Source organism: Hypomesus nipponensis, chromosome 6, assembly GCF_054491055.1.
Source record: "Hypomesus nipponensis isolate SF chromosome 6, ASM5449105v1, whole genome shotgun sequence".
Lineage (NCBI taxonomy): Eukaryota > Metazoa > Chordata > Actinopteri > Osmeriformes > Osmeridae > Hypomesus > Hypomesus nipponensis.
The window spans coordinates 16057846-16079915 of NC_140366.1; the positions used below are offsets into that span (position 1 = coordinate 16057846).

Sequence of the window (22070 nt, forward strand, 5' to 3'; positions counted from 1 at the left end):
GAGGGGCTCTGAAGGGAGGTGAGGGGAGGACAAGGTAATGCAGTGAAACGTCTCCACAGGCACACAGAGAAGAAAAAATACCTCCCTTCATGAATCTACCATTACCCAGGCATCTTCGTCGTCTCCCATCTCCAGACAGACCTGCGAGGAGCTTCTCAGCCCGGGGGATATTAATTTGTGGCCCTAATGTTCTGTGGCAAAGGGATTGAAGTCATTTCAGCACAAACAAATTGGATCTTGGAGCTCATGGGCGTCTCGGGTCAGGCCTGCAGGTAACGTCTAGTGCTGAGTCCCTGCCACCCTCACACCCCCCCCCCCCACACCACACCCCCATCCGCACCACAGACCCCCCCCACACCATACACACACACACCATACACACACCATACACACACACACCATACACACACACACCATACACATCATACATCACCCCTGGCGGAGGAGGGCACAGCTGAACACTGCGATATGACAGTGGGCGCTCGGCTAATGGGCCGGCTGTATGTGGGGCGACTGCCTGGTATGATGGGGGAGTGAAAGAAATGGAGGAGGAGGGAGGGGGGGGGGGAGTGTTGAGTGTTTCTGATTGATGGTGTGGTGGGGCTGCTGGGTGCAGCCAGCCAGGCCGCCGATCAGAGCCTGTTTCTCGGGGAATGACTGCAGTGATGGCTCTGCTCACGGCTCAGACTGAGACTGAGGAGGCGGCTCCCTACATTGACTGAGCTTCTGAGAGAGAGAGAGAGAGAGAGAGAGAGAGAGAGAGAGAGAGAGAGAGAGAGAGAGAGAGAGAGAGAGAGAAGAAAGTGCAGGACAGAGGTGAATTCAGTGGTTCAGAACAGTGAGGTTATTACACAGTCTGCCAGAGACGCCTCCCTTAGAGTTCTCCCCTCTTTCATACTTCTCGTTCTTCTGCGTCGCCCCCTCGTTTCCCCCTGGTTGTCTTCAACAATGATCCACCGAGCTCCGGGCTTCAACACCATGTTAGACCCCACCCCCAGCTGTTGCTGACCACTGTCTGCCCCTACCCTGCTGAGATAAGGACTACACGACACATTCACAACGAACATCAAAGACAAAACGTTTTGATGCGTTAAGACCTGCAGGACCAGGTCCCTTTTCCTTTTTATGATTCCTAGCTACTTCATTTCTGTTCTTTTGGTAACACTTTAGATCCAGGTGCTTGTGGTTAGTGTTAGTCGATAGGTATTGAGGCCTCCGTACGTTAGTAATTCTAAAACCATATTAATGTTAGTAAGCATCTTATAAAGGCCTCATAACCTATGAACTAAGGCTTATCTAATCTTACAATAACCCTAGCCCTAAACCTTACAAACTTTGTTAACACTTTTATAGTTTTAACATTGATAAGTTACTATGTTTTTTTCACGAATAAGCATCTTATAAGGGTCTTATTACCTAACTGATGCTTATTACAAGCACCTGAATCTGAAGTGTTACTGTTCGGTCTTCGGTCCTTCCACATCGCAGAGTTGTAAAAGAAGATTTAGATCCAGAGTAATGATATGAGATGTCAAACTTGGCACCTGGTTCTCTTTGAAGTTCATTCGTTTAAGTGAGCCACTTAAACTTCACATTAACTCTGATGAGGCAGTTCTGAACTTTAAATAATGAGTCTCATCTGATGGAGAAGGTTTAAAACACGAGCAAACTCTGTCTCCTCAGCTTTAAAGGGGCAGAGGGGAGAAAAGATAGAAGGTTGGAGTATTTTTTTATATCATCAACATTTAGAGGCTCATTTTGATATATATATCACCATGAAACAATATCAATAGTTTAACTATAAATTTGCTGAAACGGCTATTGATGCTGGCATGAGTCTGGAGAAATGATGAGAGTTCCATTAGTCCTCTAAATAAGATATACAGTAAAAATGAACAATTCAAGGTCTCAGCACATAGGCAGAGTGGTGATTAGATATCATAAAAACTCTGCTTCATATCAGAGGGGATTGTTGTTGACAGGTAATATTACCAAAGGCAGCACTCCGAGGCTACAGCAATAAACTGATTATTTCTATAATCACAGTTTTCATTATCATGATGATGTAATTCCACCCACCATCATTTTACATTTTATCCATAATGTTCAGAGTTACTACCGTCACATATTTTACAGTAGGCTAATGTTGAGTTATCTTCAAAATAAAAAAATATTGCTGCAAACATATCACATTCTTCCAAGAGAGTGCAATTGTATAAGACAAATGTAAGGAAAATCCAATTTATTCCAAACAATTGCCACTTACATAAAAGCAATCTGTGACCTTCAGTATTTGTCATCACCAGATTCTATCCACTTGACTAATGTAATTACAAACAACAACATTGAGTAGCAGTTCTGTAGCCTACATTGAGAAGCCCCATTGGCACATGTTTATGTGTGTGTCTGTGTATCGGTTCCCATGACAGTAAAGTAAATGCCAGATGTCCAACAGTGACCTTGAGATATGAGATGAAAAATGGGTCTTTCATGTTGCTTTGTGCGATGGGATCTTTTCTGGCGGAACATAACTTGAAAATGTCAAGCTGGTGTAAAGTCTACACAAACAAGTGTTATATAATAGACTACCGCTGTGGATAAAGTTGTTAGAGTGTTGGTTCATTGGTTTTGGTCAGTTGGCTAAACATCAGGGCTGATCTCTAACGATCCACAAACCGCGCGCACGCATTCTGGACGCTCATTTTATTTCATCGCGCTCTCAGGATGCTCATCAACACCGTGCGCAACAACCTGGCAACACCAACTCTGACAGTCTGATCTCCTGCACTCCTTTGCGTTCTCGCGTGTGCTACGGTAGAAACCGGTGGTCGCCGCGCGTCCTATACCTAGACTACCTAAGACCTCATCGGGAGACTGTAACATTTGTTGACAAGGTACAGTTGACATTTGGGACGATGGTGTCACAAACTTAAAGCCGTAGCCTACATAATTGTTTGTCGGATATCTGCTGGATGACTGCGCGTCCAGTTTATGGAAGGAGGGATAGCCAAAGGACGGCATGAATAATTAGCTTACAATATCTTTCTGAACATTCAAGCTGTTTGTTTTAACTTACGGTGACTATATCTACATACAAGAAGGGAGGTGAACTTGGAAAGACTCTCGGCACCGATAGCAGTGGTTTTTAAGGCACCTTTTCAACCAACATCGAACAGTTCAACGGTGAACTACCCCACGCGGAAACTAATGACAGTCAATATGTACCTGTATATCTTCGCACGTTAGTCTCATTATGGTGTTGGCGGTTATAATCTATAATAGAAGATTTATTGAATCAAGTGATGTATTGGCGACCATATGACGTACGACCTTTCCGATACAGATGCCCCTTGTTTAAAAAAAACTGTAGGCTTATTTGAATATAGAAATATAGGAAAGACTTCATCATTTCAGTAGAACCATTTTAAAGGACTGTCTACATTTGACCAGCCAAGATGCTGAAAGAATTATACAAGCCTGTGCCACACTGCATCCGGATTGACAGCCATTAACAAGTAAGATATGTTGCACATTTAAGTAAAAACAAATCTTCCAAATAGTCAAGTCTTATGCAAGTTTGATTATGTTTTTTGTTTCATTTTATTATGTCGTTACAATATCATGCACGTTGGATTGAACTGTTGATTTTATGTGTATAGCCATTCTTGTACTCGCTAATTATCTCCGGGTTTATGTCCTGTGCTTCGTACTGGACCACATGGATAGCGCGCACACGAACGATGGAAAACCTCACTCTTGGCTGGTCCTCCTGCGACCATAATGTGCTGTTTGTCCTAGACAACCAGAATGTTATTTCCAGATCTCTAAAATGCCCTTTATTCCTTCAGTACGCTTTAAAATGATGTTATTGTCTTGTAAATGCTCAGCTTTCTTGTGGTTGTTGATAGCCAGCTTATGGTGTTGTTGCTGATCCATGCGCGAATAAAGGGTGTCAAACTCCATCAGAGATACATTCTTGCCAGAGCCACCAGCTATAGACTACCACTCATGGAAAATAAATAGAGCAGCAGCAATGACTATTATTTATTTTTTTACCAGAGAGATGGGTCAGAAACAAAAGTATGCATGAAGGTTTTTTTCTTTCTTTCTCCAATCGCTGAGATCAGAGGCTGTTTCTTAGAGGAGGTCAGAGTCAGATTGTTCCCCAGCCAGTCCCACCACTCTGCCTGAGGTACAGTCATAAACACCCCTGCAACCTTATCACCCTATCCACCCCAGGGAGGGACCCCTCCCTTACACTCAGGGCTGAAAGCTGGGTGAAGGGGAGACTGATTCCCATCCAGAGTCAATTGTGGGAAGCAGATGGAGTCATTGATAAGATGAGTCTTTCTGCTTTTGAAAAGTAGGATTTGGTAAAAAAGTAGAATCCACACAATTTTCGTGTTCTTCGGTTAGTCAGAAGCTTTTAAGCAACGGAAACGACATCATTACCAGGCAGTCTGACCATGACTCTTTGACAGAATACAGAATTTAGTTCAAGTGTCTTATCCTCAGAAAAGGGCCTTGTAATCAATGGGCAGAAAGTGTGTGTCTGTCCAATCATCTCCCTCAGCACCAGCCCCTCTAGCCCCAGCAGGCTATGAATGGGAGCCTATTGACAGTCAGCCTCCTTCTTTTAAATTATTCACTGGTTGATGTCGCGATTTCCGATCAACATTTACACATCAAGGAGCACTTTCTTCCGTCGGAGGTGAAGACAGAGAACACAGTAATATGACTGAAACGAGGGGGGAGACAGGTCGCCGGGGAACATCCAAGCATGTTGCTGAGGACTGAAGATTTGAATATGTGAACGTAATCAGCTTGAGAGACAGATTTGAAGGGGCTATCATCCATTGCCATCAGATGTGGCTCTTGACAAACAAATTATAAGCAGATTAAATTCAAGTGGATTAGGGACAATTGTGCAGAGTTTCCTTTGATGATAATAGTTCTTAAAAGGATCAGTCAAAATGTTACTAAGCCCTTTAGTCCTGTGTCTGGTTGGATAGAATCGTTTTCTGAACTCTAAACTCTCCTATTAATGAAATTAATGAATATCATGATTTAAAATTAATTACAAAAATGTAATCTGTCCCTCATGAGAAGACAGGTCATCAATTTCAATGAATACAAAAATGTAATGTGAAAGATAATTCATCCTGTACAACAGTTCATCCTGTGTGGATAATCTGTTGTCTATGGACTCTTGCGTCTCACAAGGGCATTCTCTTCAGCAATAACGCAACAGAGTTTCGTGGAAGAAGTCCAGGATAAAAGCAGCCAGTAAACTTGGCAGGCCGATAAGATACATTGTTATTCTGCTGCATCCGAGGTTCCCGGCCTCGGGGTTCCGCTGATAATGCCTGTTCTCGACTGCGGGGTCAGAGGTCGCGTGCTGATTGGCAGGAAGCTGACATGGGGAAGCTGTGTGTGCTGACTGGAGTCTAATAGCATTGCAACACAGATAGGAGCTTGTGTGTTAGCAGTGCAGTGGCCCCACTCGCTCTGACACATACCTGCATGCTCTGGGCTGGCCCCTCTCATCTGTTCTCTTCTGTCAGCCTCCCCCAGGCTATCTTATACAACAATGACAACACTGGAACAGGAGCACACACACACACACATGCACACGTTATGCGCAGTATCTCCTTTTCTCTTCTGTATTGCCGTCAGGCTCTCTTCCTGGGTCATATTGGGTTTTATTGTGTTGTCAACGACGCACACACTCGGACACGCAGACTTGCATAGGAAGTTTGTATGCATGCACACATAAGTAGAAAAACACGTGCACAAATACACACACGTACACAGACACAAACAGTCTCTCTTTCTGTTTCTCTCTTTCCCTCTCTTTCTTACTCTTCTCAGACACCCATCCGGGCAGACGTGGTCTTTATGCATGGCGACTTTGCGGTGTCCCGTCTGAGCCAAACTCTGCCCATTCACACTGTAACTTCTATTTCCTGATAAGACCTCGCGCCTGCGATACTAAAAAAGTCATTTTTTAAAGCAGGCTGCTCAAAAGGATTTGACAAAGCCTCACTGGGAGCAAGGGGAGGATATGAGAGCTGAGGCCCAACAGGGATAGGGAGAAGGAGGCCCACTCACAGAACTGTTTTACTATCTGTTGAATAGCCGCATGAATAGTAAGTTGTAGTCTGCTGGTTTTTGAACAAGGACATAAGGGGCAGTGACAGCTGTCTGCATGATGGAGCTGAAGAAGGTCTTTGTCATTATCATTCATTGGTGCAGAAAATGTGATGAGAAGCTTTCAACACCTCGTCTGCCTGACGGCACTTCAGGGAGAATCCAAATTCAGTTGTACATACATCATCTACACAGTCACAATTTGCTATCAGGAACATCATATTTATTGACATAATTGTGCCTGAACTCGGTGGCAGTCAGAATAGCTGCTTCTACAGGTTCTGCAGGGCCATACGTTAGTCCATCGTGTCAATGCTTCAGTTCACTGGCTCTAGCCCACTGTGTGATCAGACTGTGGACTGTGGAAGCCCCATGTGGCGGGGGATGTGAGGTGGAATGTAACCAACAACAGCAGCGTGAGGACACCATCTCCCTGAGGGAAGAGCCCTGCCCCGATGAACTTTACGGAGCACTGGACCTAACAAGAGGGGGCTCAAACCAAGGAGAGAGGATGATGGATCTCCTGGGGTTACTGGAAGGGGAGAGAGCAAGAGGGAGAAAGAGAGAGAGGGGGGAGACAGAGAGGTAGAGGGAGAGAGAGAGGGAGATGGGGTACATGGGTGAAACAGAGTGGTGTTGGTGTAATGTAGGACGAGTATGGGGAGGGAGGGAGGGAGGGAGGGAGGGAGGGAGGGAGGGAGGGAGGGAGGGAGGGAGGGAGGGAGGGAGGGAGGGAGGGAGGGAGGGAGGGAGGGAGGGAGGGAGGGAGGGAGGGAGGGAGGGAGGGAGGGAGGGAGGGAGGAGAGATAAGATAAGTAGTGAGGGACGGACAGAAATCGAGAGAGAGAGAGAGGTCAGGTAGCCATGTCAGTCTGACATGGACAGGAGTCAGGTGGTGATGATTGACACGGGATGCCTCATCAGCATCCTCCACAGGTCAGTGTTTCTCTGCTCTCGCTCCATCAGAAGCATGCTCCACATACCAGAACTGTACAGTGTATTACCACACAGTACAGTAAGATGTGTCAAACAGAGAACATTGGAAACCTGTCTGGTGGCTCAATATCAAGTCTACGGCACATCTGACTTGGTAGATGAGTACAGTACATGGTTATCGAACTTGCCCAAAATGGGATGGTTTTGCATATACTGGTCCATTTTAGCACTTTGAGTGCAAGAAAAGGCGCATTACAAATAAAAAGTATATCAAAACGCATAATATTACCACCATCGTTGACTGTGGGGCGTGTTTGTTTCTCATATTTCTTCTTGATAGAAGAGAGACAGGTATTGAGGGAATTCAGTTCATGTTCTCCATCCACACCACTGCAGTGTCTCACTCCCTAACTACCCAGCCAGCCCACACAAGGACTTGTCTTGAGGCCTGACCTCAGCAATAACCTCCTATTTATGCATTTGTATAAATCACAATGTAGCTCACATGGAGAGAAGAAATCTCAGATGTAATCTGGCATTCGATATTATTGGGTCTGAATCACAGATTAGTCATATAAAGGTCAGGGTCCCTGCATACAGTCTGCTTATATAATACAAGGTGCCGGACAGGATTTGAAGGCATATACAGTGCATGCATGGTGGAAACATCAAATAAAAATCCAGATAATGAAATTGAATAGCGTCACATCTAAGCTGGGACAGTGAGGAGCTTTTTATGAGGTTTGGCAGAAGCTGTAGTCTCGTCTGTCACCCAGCAGACAGCTCCAGTGAATAACCTCTCTGAACCCAGAGGAGTACGCTTGACGGCTGAGTACACAGATGAGAACTGTAAAGAGGAGCCCTCTTACACACACATACACACACACACACACACATACATACATTACTCTGCATGCCCTAGAAAATGAACTAAGATGTGTGATCTGCAAAGCACACTGACAAGTGTTTGTGTGTGTGTGTGTATGTGTGTGTGTGATTGAGAAGCTCTGGATTGAAGTTAATTGACAGGTAGGGCTGTTGCGAAGCCAGGCAGCTGTAAGAGTGGCAACTCCACACAGATTAGAGAGGAAGATAGAGTATGAAAGTGTTAAGCCAACTTCTGTCTGATGTAGCAGGTGTTCAATTAAATAACCAACAACCTAATCTGCTCCTCTGAATATTTAAAATGGAAATCAATTACAGCTTCTCTTCCCCTCTCTCTCTCTCTCTCTCTCTCTCTCTCTCTCTCTCTCTCTCTCTCTCTCTCTCTCTCTCTCTCTCTCTCTCTCTCTCTCTCTCTCTCTCTCTCTCTCTTCTGGCTCCCAGTTTACAGATCAGCATTATCTTCAGCACGCTCTCCTCGCCCCGCCCATCCCTCTCTCCTCAAGTTGACAACCTAGCAGCCCCTCGAACCCATCTGCCATGGAGAACCTAAGCGAACTCCAGAACCCTCTGCTGGACAAAAACAGCAAACACGTCGTCAACGGTTACGGTGGCGACTTCCCCAACAACCAGTACCAAGAGAACATCATCAATTACTTTGTCACGGGCGGAGGAGGAGTGGGAGGGGGTGGAGCAGGAAACAACAGCAGTGTTGTCGTCGGAGGAGGCGGCGGCGGCGGCGGAGGTCACGGTAACAACAACGGGAAGACAAAAGCCCAGCAGCTTCTGGATGCCACCTCCCTCCATCTGGCTGTGGAGGCCTTTTACAGACCCAACTTCATCCTCTACAAGGAGGACGGGGAGGAGGAGGAGGGCTCAAGTCCAAGGATTACAAAAGCGAGTGCTGCGAGACCACGTTCACGGAGAAGAAAGAGAGAGAGGCTTCAGGGGACGCCCCCAGCATGGAGGACCCCCAGGCTAAGCTGCTGGAGGACGGGGACCACGTGAAGATCCAGACCGTCTCCTACGAGGTGGAGGAGGAGGAGTACGTGGAGTACGAGGTACAGGAGTGTGTGTCAGTGTGTGTGTGTGTGTGTGTGCAAATGTGTCCGTGTGTGGTGTTTGTGTGTGTGTCTGTGCTTTTGTTTAACTGCCCTTGGGGGGACCACATTTTCTCCAAAGTATGAACAGTGCTTTTGGGGGGCGGGGAGAGGGGGGTTAGGGTTTGAATTGGTGTTTGGGTTAGAATTACATTAAGGGTTAGGGAAAAGTGATTAGAGAATATCATTTAGTGAGAGTGAATGGTGGGGTCCCCACTAGGATAGGAAAACAAACCTGTGTGTGTGTGTACTGTATATCCGGCAGAGGGAGGGCTGATGTAACCCTGTCTACAGTCCTTAAAATCCCTGGACTTTCTCTGTAAAGCTCACCTGAAAGAATCAATATACCTTCATCGACTCTGTTATTTATTAGTTTAGCCTCTCTCTGCCTGCATGTGTAACCACCAAGCATGCAGTCTGGTATCTGGGGGGCTTGGGGGGGGGGAGGGGCAGAGTGGGCTGGGCAGCTGAGCAGTGAAGTGGGGCTGTGTGGAGAAACGGACCGCTGACCTGCTTTGCCGCAGTGCCTAATGGACTGGCTAGTGTGCACTCCTGAGTCCACTTGGTTTAACGTGAATGTTAGTGATAAACAGACGGCTTCTGAAACGTCAGGCAGTGTGACGGACTGGAAGTCTCTGCAAGGTGCTGCAGCTCCGTGGAGGCTAGTGAACCCAGGGGCCTGTAGCTTTGTGGAGGCTGGTGAACCCAGGGCCCTGCTGCTTTGTGGAGGCTAGTGAACCCAGGGCCCTGCTGCTTTGTGGAGGCTAGTGAACCCAGGGGCCTGTAGCTTTGTGGAGGCTAGTGAACCCAGGGGCCTGTAGCTTTGTGGAGGCTCGTGAACCCAGGGTCTTGGGAGGGAGGAGAAGGGAGATCTGTCTCAGTAGGTAGAGAGGAGCATGGAGATACTCTGGGTCTTCCTACAGCTGGTTCACTGTAGTCTTCCAGTTACCATTGATCCCCATACGATGGGCTCTGTCAGGAAGGTCGCCTACACGCCCTGCTTTCGTGTGCACGCGCTTCCCACACAGAATTAATCTCCTGAAAAATTCATGACACAGCCGATCTTTACCTGTTCAAATTTTTATGAGACGAGCACCTTTTTACTAAATTATTCTTAGAATGTGACCCGTGAAAAAAAGAATGGCTTTGTGTCCACAAACAAAGCGCTTCGTTGCTATTTTGGAGGAACATTTCCATAAACAGCTGAGCGGGTATGCATTGCTGACATTGCCAGGACCGTAAAATGACTTGTGTTTGAGCTGTGTCTGGTGTGTGCTGAGGTCTGCTTTCTACTCGAGAGTCAGATGGCTGAGCGGTTAGGGAATCGGTCTAGTAATCTGAAGGTTGCCAGATCAATTCCCGGCCGTGCCAAATGACGTTGTGTCCTTGGGCAAGGCACTTCACCCTACTTGCCTCAGGGTAAATGTCCCTGTACTTACTGTAAGTCGCTCTGGATAAGAGCGTCTGCTAAATGACTAAATGTAAATATAAGTCTAGACGAGGGGGCATGGAGGGGAACTCTGAGTGCTCCTCCTGACAGACACTTCAGTCCGCTTTACCAGTGTGTTCATCTGACTAATGGCCTCTCTCCAGGGACACTTAGACAAACAGACATTGAGGCTTAAAAGACTATCTTTAACACCCAATTCATATATCTCTCTCTCTGCATGTGACAGATCTGAACTTTTTGTTACAGAGAGTCAAAAAAAAAAGGGGGGGGGGGGGCGAGATTGGTCAATATTGGTCGGAAACATACAATGTTTATCAATTGGGGAACTTTCTCAAACAAATACAAATTGTGCAGTTTGAGGGTGTGTCCCTGCTCCAGGTGGTTGTCACGGTGACAAGTGTCTTTATTAGAGGAATGAGAGGCTTCACTAGGCGTAAAGATGACCATGATGATGATGAGGATGTGTGAGCACTAGCATCATGTGTAATGTTACAGTAGTAAGTCCTTACTGGACTGGGAAGTCGAAAGAATTTCAATAATCTATAAATCGAAAGTCAATAATCTAGACTGCGTACCACTCCCTGTAATGCAGTCTTGTTCTTGTGTACTACTAGACTGATCTCCTGAATCCCTTTGATGTCCTGGAATAAACGTTGGGAGCATTTGTAATTTCATGCGTCTTCCTGCACGAATACATCTCACTCAGTATGGAGATAGAAGAAGAAAATGAAATATCTTCACCATCCATGATGCCATCTTTAATGTATGAAATTAGCATTCAAACAGCAGAGCACAGTTTTACACTACAAATCACCATCTAGCTGGAACAGACTGATATTCTAGCTTCAACAGCCTCACCTTCGAATGCTGGCATTTCTGAAGCACAGACCAAATTAAATTATCAACAAAGCGAGTCTGAGATGAATATAAATAAATCAATTCTGTGATACCTTTGTTTGAAAGGTAACTGCTGCCTAGCCACTGGGATGAAATAGTGACTGGAGGGTGTTTTTAAGGAGTATGTATTCAGAGATTATCAAAGAAGACAGAAGACCATACATCTTCATTGAATCCAGATTGTAGGCTCTGCCTTGCTTCAGTGCACATGTTCTATACCAATAAACTAATCTCTCATTATACACCAACCAGCCAGCCAGGTCTTTCCCCTCATAAAATCTACTGGGAGTTATCCCCCTCCTCATTTAGAGGTAAATTACCAACCAATCACTGTGGCCCAGTAGTAATCTGGCAAATAAGTTCCTTTGGCTGATAAAACTGGCATGCTGCCGTGTTTTATAAAGCACAACACACACTTGCTTTTACCCCACAAATAGGAAGCTGTGACACAGACACATGGGCCCATCTCATAGGGAGCTCTGTCATTCGTGGGGGGTTCAGCCAATCTGTGATCTCCCCCCGATGAGAGGCTTTGATGCATTCTGCAGAGCCCCACTTTGCAGGGTGTAGCTCCTGAGATGAAACGACAACAGCGCATCTGACGAGACTGTTCGCCAGGCAGACGCTTCCACAGGATTTGGTCTAAATCTCCGAAAAGACGAAGCATGAAGCAGCCTAGTATCGGCTTCCTGCCAGGCTTCTGCACTTTTATTAATCTTTTTTTACTGGGGTAAACGGCAGACTGCAGTTAGAACGTTGGAAAATAAATAACTCCCACGATGCCTCTGTGATGTAGACAGGCTCTTGGCGGCTCTCTGCGTGTCCTGGATCATTAGACATCCTCAGCAGGAGACATGTTGAGGAGGGAAGCAGTCGTCTGATCTCTCTCTTGGACGAACTGCAAAGTTTTATTCACGCTACATACTGTTTATTCGAGATGTTACGGAAGCAGAGGAGGCCTGGAAGATGTCATCACCATGCAGATCCGAAGGGCACTTGTGATGCATCCCTGGTTTGACATTGTCTTGGTGTGATGCCTCATCGTCCCTTACTTACTTTTTCAATCACTTCCTGTCAGGGAAAGAAATTTCAACTTTTATGTACCAGCCCCTGCCCCAGGGCATGTCAGACCCTGTCTGCTCTGTTCTGCTGTATGATCCTGACGGGTCAGCTCTGACAACTCATTGGCTCTGCTCTGACAAGCCATAACCCACACCATATCCAGGGGCCAATCAATTACCCAGTAAATTATTGATGCGAGCGCTTCCCTGTAACGTCACGGCAATCTCTGGAAGACGACGCCTGAACGCTAATCTCAGCGGGCAGAGAGAGAGAGAGAGAGAGAGAGAGAGAGAGAGAGAGAGAGAGAGAGAGAGAGAGAGAGAGAGAGAGAGAGAGAGAGAGAGGGAGAAAAAGAGAGTGAGAGGGAGGTTGTGGGCTTGGAATTGTGTTGTAGTTCCATGTGGCTTGCATGGCGGGCTGCTTAGGTTAAATTGCCTCGATGCAAGACCTGACGGGGAAAAATATTTCACACAAAAGGATTGTGTATTAAGAGTAATTTACCCGAGGTAGATGCTGTTTACACAATAATGCCGCTATGTCGAGTTTGTTAGATTGTAGGTGTGACAGAAAGACATGTTTCTAAACCATATTACTACCAGCACTCCTATCACACTGTTCAAAGGTTTTAGAGTAATTTTTTCCTGTATATGCAGAGGTGCAACACACTTCAGAAACCTGCAATATAGAACACTTTGTAACTGTGGAGGAACATAGGTAATTCCATATTGAATCATGTTAGAGCTCCAAACAGCAGTTTATGGAGTTTAAACAGACTCTGCTTGAAACCTCCAGTCACACCCAAGGGCATCCAGAGACCAGTGTCATATTGTTTGGGGGTTTGTATCATCACGATCCCATGTCGCTGCCATCCCCCCCTCGGTGACGGATTGTCCCACAGAGGTCCTTGACGACAGGTCGCCTTGCACTGCGTGTCACAGCAGACCGGGGCAGCTGTGTAAATCAGCCCACTCCATTATCAGCTCAATAACCCGGTGTTTTCATACCAGCCGGCCCGGTCCGTTCCGTTCATCACTCCGCCTGATGAATCATAAAGCCCTGAGGACCATGATGCCGCGGGGCTGCGAGCTCATGACCTGGCATAACTTAACCAGCTCATCACCGCGACGTGGAGGAGGGAGGATATCACCCGTCCCACATTAGAATGCAGGAAGCAGCGCACGCAAGCATCTGTGGTCGGTCTGCCGTGGTCGGACTCCTCCGGAAGGAGGGGGCAGGTGACCTCCCTGCTGGGGGCAGGTGACCTCTGGTGCTGAGGGCCAATTATCTCAGCGGACTCCTGACGCTGGGTGGAACAACTTGAGTCTCGCTGGTCCACCTGATCCTCCTGTTGGGGAAGTGTTGGGGAAGGGGGGCCGGGGCCGGGGCCGGGGCCGGGGCCGGGGCCGGGGCCGGGGCCGGGGCCGGGGCCGGGGCCGGGGCCGGACTCAAGACCTCAGGCAGGAATGTTGCATGAGGGGTAACCCTTGAAAGGCAATTCTGCGGCATATTGTCTTCCTGTTTCCATTTTCCCCAGCGATGAGCTGTGAGGGACTGTATCTATAGACCCAGGGGCTATGTAGTATTCATGTAGGACTGCAACAGCACATGAATGAATAAATTGCTTCTCATGTTTACACAAACAGGTAGCTCATTCGGGCACCTGGGGGCCTCGTATGAAAGGTCACTCTTCATAGCAAGATGTGGACATGCATATACATCAGGGAGAGTAAGAATCACACACACACATAAACACAGAACCACACTATCCTGACGACGTAAAATAACATAAACACATATATCCCTGCCTGCATTCACCCTCATAGAAGAGTGTCATGGATGAATAGTGAGCTTAAATTAAACCTCAGACAGAGCCTAACAAGCTGCATGGGCAAGAACACTTCTGTCGCATCAGTGTATCAACCCTTGCCTCTGCTTTGAACTGAATTAGGTGCAGTTTGTATGGAGCTGCTCATTAGTTCAAACCACGTGAGCATGGGAACATAAGGTTGTCAGGTTTGGATGTGTCAGGTGCGCTGCCCCATGATGCGTTTTGAACGCACCCGCCTCCATCCACCATACTGTGTATCATCAGGAATGTGATGGGTGTTATACCTAACAAGGAGATGAGAAACAGATACGGTGTGACAGAAAAAAGCGAGGTATTGTGGTGGGAAGGAGGAGTGTGCATGATGGGGTGAAAAGAAAGGAAGGAGGAAGACTCGCCTCATCTCCCCCACGCTGTGGAGGCAATTTGGAAACATAAATTACACAGGCCCCATCCTGGTTGTGCTGTCACGAAAGACGAATGAAACCATCCATTAGTCCTTCGTTACCTGTCAAGATGCTCTCTCATGTTGACAGAAGATGCACCGCACAGGAGAAGCCATCTCCGTTGGAACCTTAGGCAGCCAGCATCAACATACCCCCCACTGCCACATGTATACATGTACATCAGGATTCAACCTATTCAGTTTCCCAACAGTTAACAAACGATAACTGGGGAATGAGACCGATGGAGGGAATGTTTGTAAGTCATTCATTCCCTTTGCAAACAGCCACAGCTCCAGAGGGACTAATCTGCCTGCTGGCAAACATCCACGGTTAGAATTTCCAGATGTCAGAGAGGATTTAGTTTGATGAAAGATAATAGTGTAATCATGTTATTATTCAGTACTTCCTGTCACCTCCTGAAAGTGTTATGGAGGGTTCAAACCGAGGTGGATTTTTTCATTTTCCCGGTATTATCTTTCCGTAGTTCCTGAGACAGACTTGTGATCTACTACATGTCTGGACCTCTGGTTCACCTCTCCGCTCGGCCCAGGGTCTGGAATCAGGAGTCCCACAGAGTACATCTGGCTGTCTGGTTCTGCTGTGGCACTGCAGGGTTGGGCAAGTCAACGTCTGTCTCTGTCCTCTCTCTCTCTCGTCTCTTTTGCTCACTCTCTCTTCCTCTATCTGTTTCTCTCTCTGTCTTTCTCTCTCTCTCTTCCTGTGGTCTGACTCCCTCTGACAGAAACAATATGAGCATCATTATGTGTTATGACCCTTTTGCCTCAGTGCTTCAATATGAAAAAAATTATGTATAGATTTCTAGTCTGATTATATTAGTAATAAAACATTCTGAAACACAAATAGAAGTTATCTCGCCAGTTATCTTGCCTTCCAGCTCATTTTGATTTGTGTAACACAATCAATGCAGTTTGTGCTCCCCTATCTGCCCGTACAATTTAATGCTGTACAGCCAAACAGCCCTTCTGCAAAAAATGCACATGGTAACTTTATAAAAAGACGCACCATACTGTTTGGTACACCCTGTTTTCCTGCTTCAGTAAGATTCAAGGCTAGTAATCCACTCCCTGTCATCTACCCTCCTTCTCTCTCTCTCTCTCTCTCTCTCTCTCTCTCTCTCTCTCTCTCTCTCTCTCTCTCTCTCTCTCTCTCTCTCTCTCTCTCTCTCTCTCTCTCTCTCTCTCTCTCTCACTCACTCTTCTCACTCTGCTCTCCCTTACCTAGGTATCTACTCTCTTTCACGCAACCAATATATTTCTGTCTCTATTTCTCAATTTTCTCCTGCCGTCCTCTCTCTCTCTCTCTCTCTCTCTCTCTCTCTCTCTCTCTCTCTCTCTCTCTCTCTCTCTCTCTCTCTCTCTCTCTCTCTCCAGCGGTGTTATTTCCTGAGCCTCTCCCTGCACACGGGATGATTGCAGCTTATTGACTTGTAGCGCTCCCTTCTATTCCTGGTGTATTTTTATTACAGCTCATCACACCCTGGAACAGACCCACAGTATTTTTGGTCTCTCTTTTGTTGCCAGAAAATGAAAAACAAGAAAGAAAAAAACTAAAATCTCCCTAAGAATTGTAAAATCTCTGTATTATTTGTTGCGTGTACTGTGGAGATGGTGTGTGTAATGACACAGGGCTTAGTGGTGGGGTGCACACTGCCTACACGCTCCAGTAGGACAGCCTCAACAACAGTGCTCAGGGTAGATCATACAGAGTCTGCATTTGGGTGTGAAACACTAGCTTCCAGCTTGTGCTGGATATTACTGTAACATAGCTCACTCTGGGCCGAGGATTTGGAACGGCAGACTGCACCGGAGTATCGTCTAAAGCTCTGCGGCAACGTTTATCCCTGTGGGATACAGTCTGATGCGCCGAGCTAAACGAAAATAATTTGGTATCTTGCTCACACTTTATCCGGAAGTCATTGACACCAGCACAAGTATGGGGGTTGAAAAATGGAATATTAAGTGGTTTGACTGGTCCCTCTCAAATGTATGCATCCAAATGTTCTTTCCTTTACTACTGGAAACAATTGATAGCATTTATTTAATGCTTATTGTATAGTATGAGGGATGAGCCATACGTTTTTAATGGATAATCACTGTCTCCTTTCTTCCACTCCCAGAACTTTCTTTCTTGTGCTGAGCCAGGGTGATACATACAGTAGACCTGATGTAACCTCTCTCCTGTAAACAACCAAAGCATCTACGCAATGGAAAGTTTTGCGTTTCACACAGAGGGTACTCATCTCAATCGACTGATTGACGGTGTTATTTGAATTGTGGTTACGTAAATAATTGCTGTGTAAATGTGTTAATAATTGCTGTGTAAATAAATGATGCTGTGTAGGAAACCGATGATGAAAAAGCCATTCTGGAGGAAGAGCAGCACAGGCCCCCCTCCCCCCTCCCCCCTCCCCCCCTCTCCCCCTCCTCCCCCCTCCTCCCCCTCTCCCCCTCCCCCCCTCCTCCTCCTCCTCCTCCCCCCCCCCATGCCACTGAGGTGGCACGAAAAACATTTAATTCACGGAGCGTCGGCCATTAGACGGCTGCCTGACCGAGGAGCAGCAGGTTAACTGCGCCCTCTGACTGGCTGACAGTTTCATTCATTAAGCGAGGTGTGACGTCCAGCCCTCTGCCTCCGGGGCCTTCTCTGGCACAGGACGTGGAAGCTGACTGCTCCACGTGCTTCTGGAAGTGGCCGTGGTTTCTGACAGGCTTCCTGTGGAGTCATCCATCCTCCATGGTCTGTGTGTATAGTAATAGCAATCATTTAGCAGAGACCTTTATCCACAGGGGGATTTGAACCTGCACTGGTGGAATGGTACCGACTAAGCTATACCCATGTCCCTGGTCCTAAAGCTGTTTCCTCTGTTCCTCTGTTCCCCTCCCCCCACACACACACACACACAGACGGATTGTTCCAGCGACAGTGAGAGTGAGGATAACTTCATCGTGGTCCCCCCTCAAGACCACCTGGGCTTGGCCATCTTCTCCATGCTGTGCTGTTTCTGGCCCCTGGGCATCGCTGCCTTCTACTTCTCTCAGGGGGTAAGAACACACACACAACACACACACGTGAATGTCGAGCGCGACGACCACCTCCCATGAACATTGCTTTAACCAGCTACGCCACCGAAACCTTGCGCTTCGACAGTGCGGCAGTTTGGGGGCAGTAATCATGCTGAGGGAGTGAGTTTCACCAACTCAGCTTGGTTACACATACACACGCTCACACATACATAGGGGTGTACACACTCTCGCTATCACACACATACCTACACAATGACTGTGAGAGTGTGCTGACAGAACTCCAGTCAACATAAATGTTTGTGCACATACATCATTCAGACACACAGACAGCTGTTTAGGCTCTTAGGAACACTGCCGTCCTCTCCATCTCAAGTATGAATGGGTATCTAACAGCTGAACATTTAGTAGCCTTATCCGTTGGTGTGACCAAGGCAGATGAAGGCAGACTGAATTAACCTGTCTGGGGCTAATTTAATTTTTCCTGAGTAATTATGAAAAATAATTAGTGTGGTAAGAGGTTAGTGATTCTTTTGTCAATCTCTCCCGTGAGGAGAGACAGAGACAAACAGAAAGAAAAAAGGAAGGATGTTTATGGATGTCTGTGTCTTGTAGACTCTAGTTTGGTCTGGGAGCTAAACACTCTGTTCTCTCTATGCTTCTGTTACCTCTCCTCTCTCCTGTCTCTCTTTAATGCTTTCAAAGAATTATCTATTTTCCACGTCCATAATTCTCCATCTTTGTCCATCTGTTTTGTCAATAGCCTGGGCAGTATTGGAACGTTGCGTCCTGAATGCATTGTCAAAACCATATCTCACCGTGCAGATGACCGCAACAACATCCCAGAGAAAGGACAAATCTTACGATTCATCACATTTAGTGTCTGTGTGTTCTTGGGGAAAAGACTTCCTCAATATGATTATCAAAGTGGGTTTTATGGCAGGTGGGTGGAGGAGCGGGTTTAGAGAGTGTATGAGATATTGATACAGTCTTTGTGTTGTCAGTCCTGAAGCCACAACACAGCCAACACGTTTGGGACTGTCATGGGCACAAGGGAGCGCTGGATCAATGCTGTTTTCCTCAGATTAGAAGGTCAGATCCACTGACACACAGAGTGCTTGGCCCAACCTGTGTTTGAGCAGCGCGGAAAACACACATTCACACCACACACACACACATTCACACCACACACACACACATTCACACCACACACACACACAACTTTCTTAGCAACGTTTTAAGAGTTAAAGAGTGTCACGCAAAGCTCTCTATCTCTCTCTCTCTCTCTCTCTCTCTCTCTCTCTCTCTCTCTCTCTCTCTCTCTGCAAGGCCAAGGATGTCGCTTCCATAACTGAGCTATGTATGCAACTTCAACTTCAACTCAATTGAAATGCAACTACAAATCATTTATGTTCAAGAGTCCTCTAATCACAAATATAATACACCAGTGTCTGGGGAGAATGAACTTTTATCCAGAGATAAGAGAAATCCTAATGAATTACTTCTAATCTCAAAACTTGTTTGGAGAAGCTTCAAAATGCCCTTCTCAGCTTTAGAAAAAAAAAATCCAACTATCACAGCTCACATAAATATTAATGTATTTTTATCATGCAAATGCAGGCGTTTACTTCAGTCATAGATCTGAATGAGAAATGGGATGTGAATGTCGTTGGACAGTGTCTGATTGTGTCTCAGTTCTGCATGTGTGGAGCAGAGCATTCACTAAGGAGGAAGCCCGTTAGTAACAGACAGATTCCACCAAAATGTCTAAGAAAGAGCCAGCACATCCTACTAGGACTGAGATGTTATCTTCGTCTGTGACGCCACATTTCAATCATTCTGTCAAGGTTGTGAAGATAAAGCCTTAATGCCTCCATTTACTTCTCAAGGGGATTCAAGGGAAAAAATGCTCTGGCCTTCGAAACATCACATTCGGCTTTTAGACACCGTGCCACTCCTGTGAGAGAGCTGCAAAATGGAATGACTTAATTATTCGTCTGAAGCAAAGCAATAGATTGATTAATCAATTACGGCCTGTTCATTAGACCTCATAATGAGGGACGTTTAATTACAACCTCAGCTTTTACAACGTTTTGCCCTTCAACCCTCCCTGCAATACAAAGACTCAATTGAGTGGTTTTCTGTCGAATTACGACTCATTCCCCCACAAGGCCTTGCAAGGGGGACACAATGCGAGCTTAAAAGGAGAGCGTTTTATCCCAGTTTTGAAACCACTCCTGAACTTAATTTCCCACAAGACTGCCATAACCATGCCGTTTTCAATATTCACTTTGTTGGCATGGAAACGACCAGCCGTGTCTTGAATATGTTTCCTTTGTTTAATTTGTTTTTTTCCGCGGATGCTTGCTGGGCAAGAACGGAGGCCTTCAGAAACCTTTCCAACCATATATGAAATACAAAATATAATTGGGTCAAAAAAAAAGAAGGAAGAAAATAAAAGTTTGAATTTGAAAAGTGCCTTACCCCGGTGTTCTCCTCTAAGGTGCTGTGTGGCTGTTTGATGAGGCAGCTGCACTGGCAGGGTCTGTGCTGGGAGGGACAGGGCATCGACATGGGAGGGCTGGAGGGACAGGGCAGAGACATGGGAGGGCTAGAGGGACACAGATAGACTGAGGAGGGCTGGGGAGGGCTGTAGGGACAGACAGACAGACAGATAGACAGGGGAGAGGATCACTAGCCACAGGTGACTGAGAGGATGATAACAAGCAGGGAGTGATGGTGTCAATCTCCAAAGCCTGTTGTGTCAACACCATGTGCTATTTCAGGAAATTGCTATATCCACAAGACATTTGATATTTATAGACACTTGTTATTGAAAACCAATACTACAGGCAGTGAAAATGTTCCCACGTTTTTATCATTTCCAACAACTGAGAAAATGCAGTTTTCTTTTGTGTGATTACATTCACATAGTCCTGACAATCAGTTCCTATTCCATTTCTGTTGCTCCAAAAAGACTCATTCTCTTTCAGTCATATCTCCTTTCAGGCAGAACACTGATTTCCTACACGTTGAATTCATCATTCATTATTCACCTCCTTCCTTTGACACTGGCCCAATCTTGTGTCGCCGACATTTCATCACTAACTCCCTCTTTCCAAAACCCTAATCCATTAGGAGCTCTCCTTGAGTACATTGTGCCCCTGTCGACGATCCCTCCCTGCTTTCCAGTCTCGTCTGCATACAACCACAGTGAAATAATAAATAGTTCCTTTCAAACATCTCTGCTTGAATAAATAAGGTTTCTTTCTTTCTCTCTCTCTCTCTCTCTCTCTCTCTCTCTCTCTCTCTCTCTCTCTCTCTCTCTCTCTCTCTCTCTCTCTCTCTCTCTCTCTCTCTCTCTCTCTCTCTCTCTCTCTCTCTCTCTCTTCTCTCATTCTCATATCTTTGAGCCCTCCATTTCTCAATCCTCCTCTCACCTCCCTTCCCCCTCCTTTCTTCCAGACCAGCAAGGCGGTGACCAAGGGAGACTTCCCCATGGCTAGCATCGCGTCTCGACGGGCTCTCTTCCTGGCCGCCCTTTCCATCACCATAGGAACGGGGGTATACGTGGGGGTGGTGGTGGCTCTCATTGCCTACCTCTCCAAACCAGGACACATATAGCAGCTATCTCCCACTCCCGTCCACCCAGTCTAGCCTGCAAGAGAAGCTGTGTCCCCCAGATTACTCTACCGTCAGGGAATGTAATCCTCCTCTCCTATACCTTCCTCTTTTTCCCAAACTCCCGGTTTCCCTTAGGGGTCCTGTCGGCTAAAGTAATACTGGAGATAGGGCGGGCAGGGAATGGGGAAATAGAGACATAGTCCTGGGAGAACTGGGCAGTGGGGGGTGGGGTTTCAAGATAGGGAGTTTTAGACTGAGAGACCCAGTTTAAGGGGTGGGGGGGTATCGGGGTGATGGGAATGCCCTGATTTGGGGCCTGATTTGCCTCCATTTGGCTAAGCCCCCTTATAGGGTGTTTGAAACCTAAGGTTGTTCATTTTATTCTTTTATTTCTTTATTTTTTACATCTGAGACCATTATAAAAACAGTGAGGAAAAAGACTTGCAAAAAAACACACCAGCCAATTACTGGAACTTTAGCAAACTTCAAGGGACTCTATATCCACTGAGATCTTGGAGGATTAAAACTGAGCACAAAAACATGCCCTTCAATTCTCTCGACTTTCTATCCGTGTTATCTGGTATGTTTTTGGAAGTGAAGATGGATGGACCCCTTCGTGTGTCCATCTCTCTTAATTCACCATCAAAGGCTTCCCTC

General features: G+C 46.3%; 1 protein-coding gene across 1 annotated transcript; it reads left to right on the forward strand.

The window, feature by feature from the left end:
- Nucleotides 1-8508: 8508 nt before the first annotated feature.
- On the forward strand, nt 8509-21413 carry syndig1l (synapse differentiation inducing 1-like). Its single transcript, XM_084700539.1, is given in 4 exon segments — nt 8509-8826; nt 8829-9029; nt 17673-17810; nt 21255-21413. Coding segments are annotated over 4 exon segments (816 nt in total).
- Nucleotides 21414-22070: the final 657 nt, after the last annotated feature.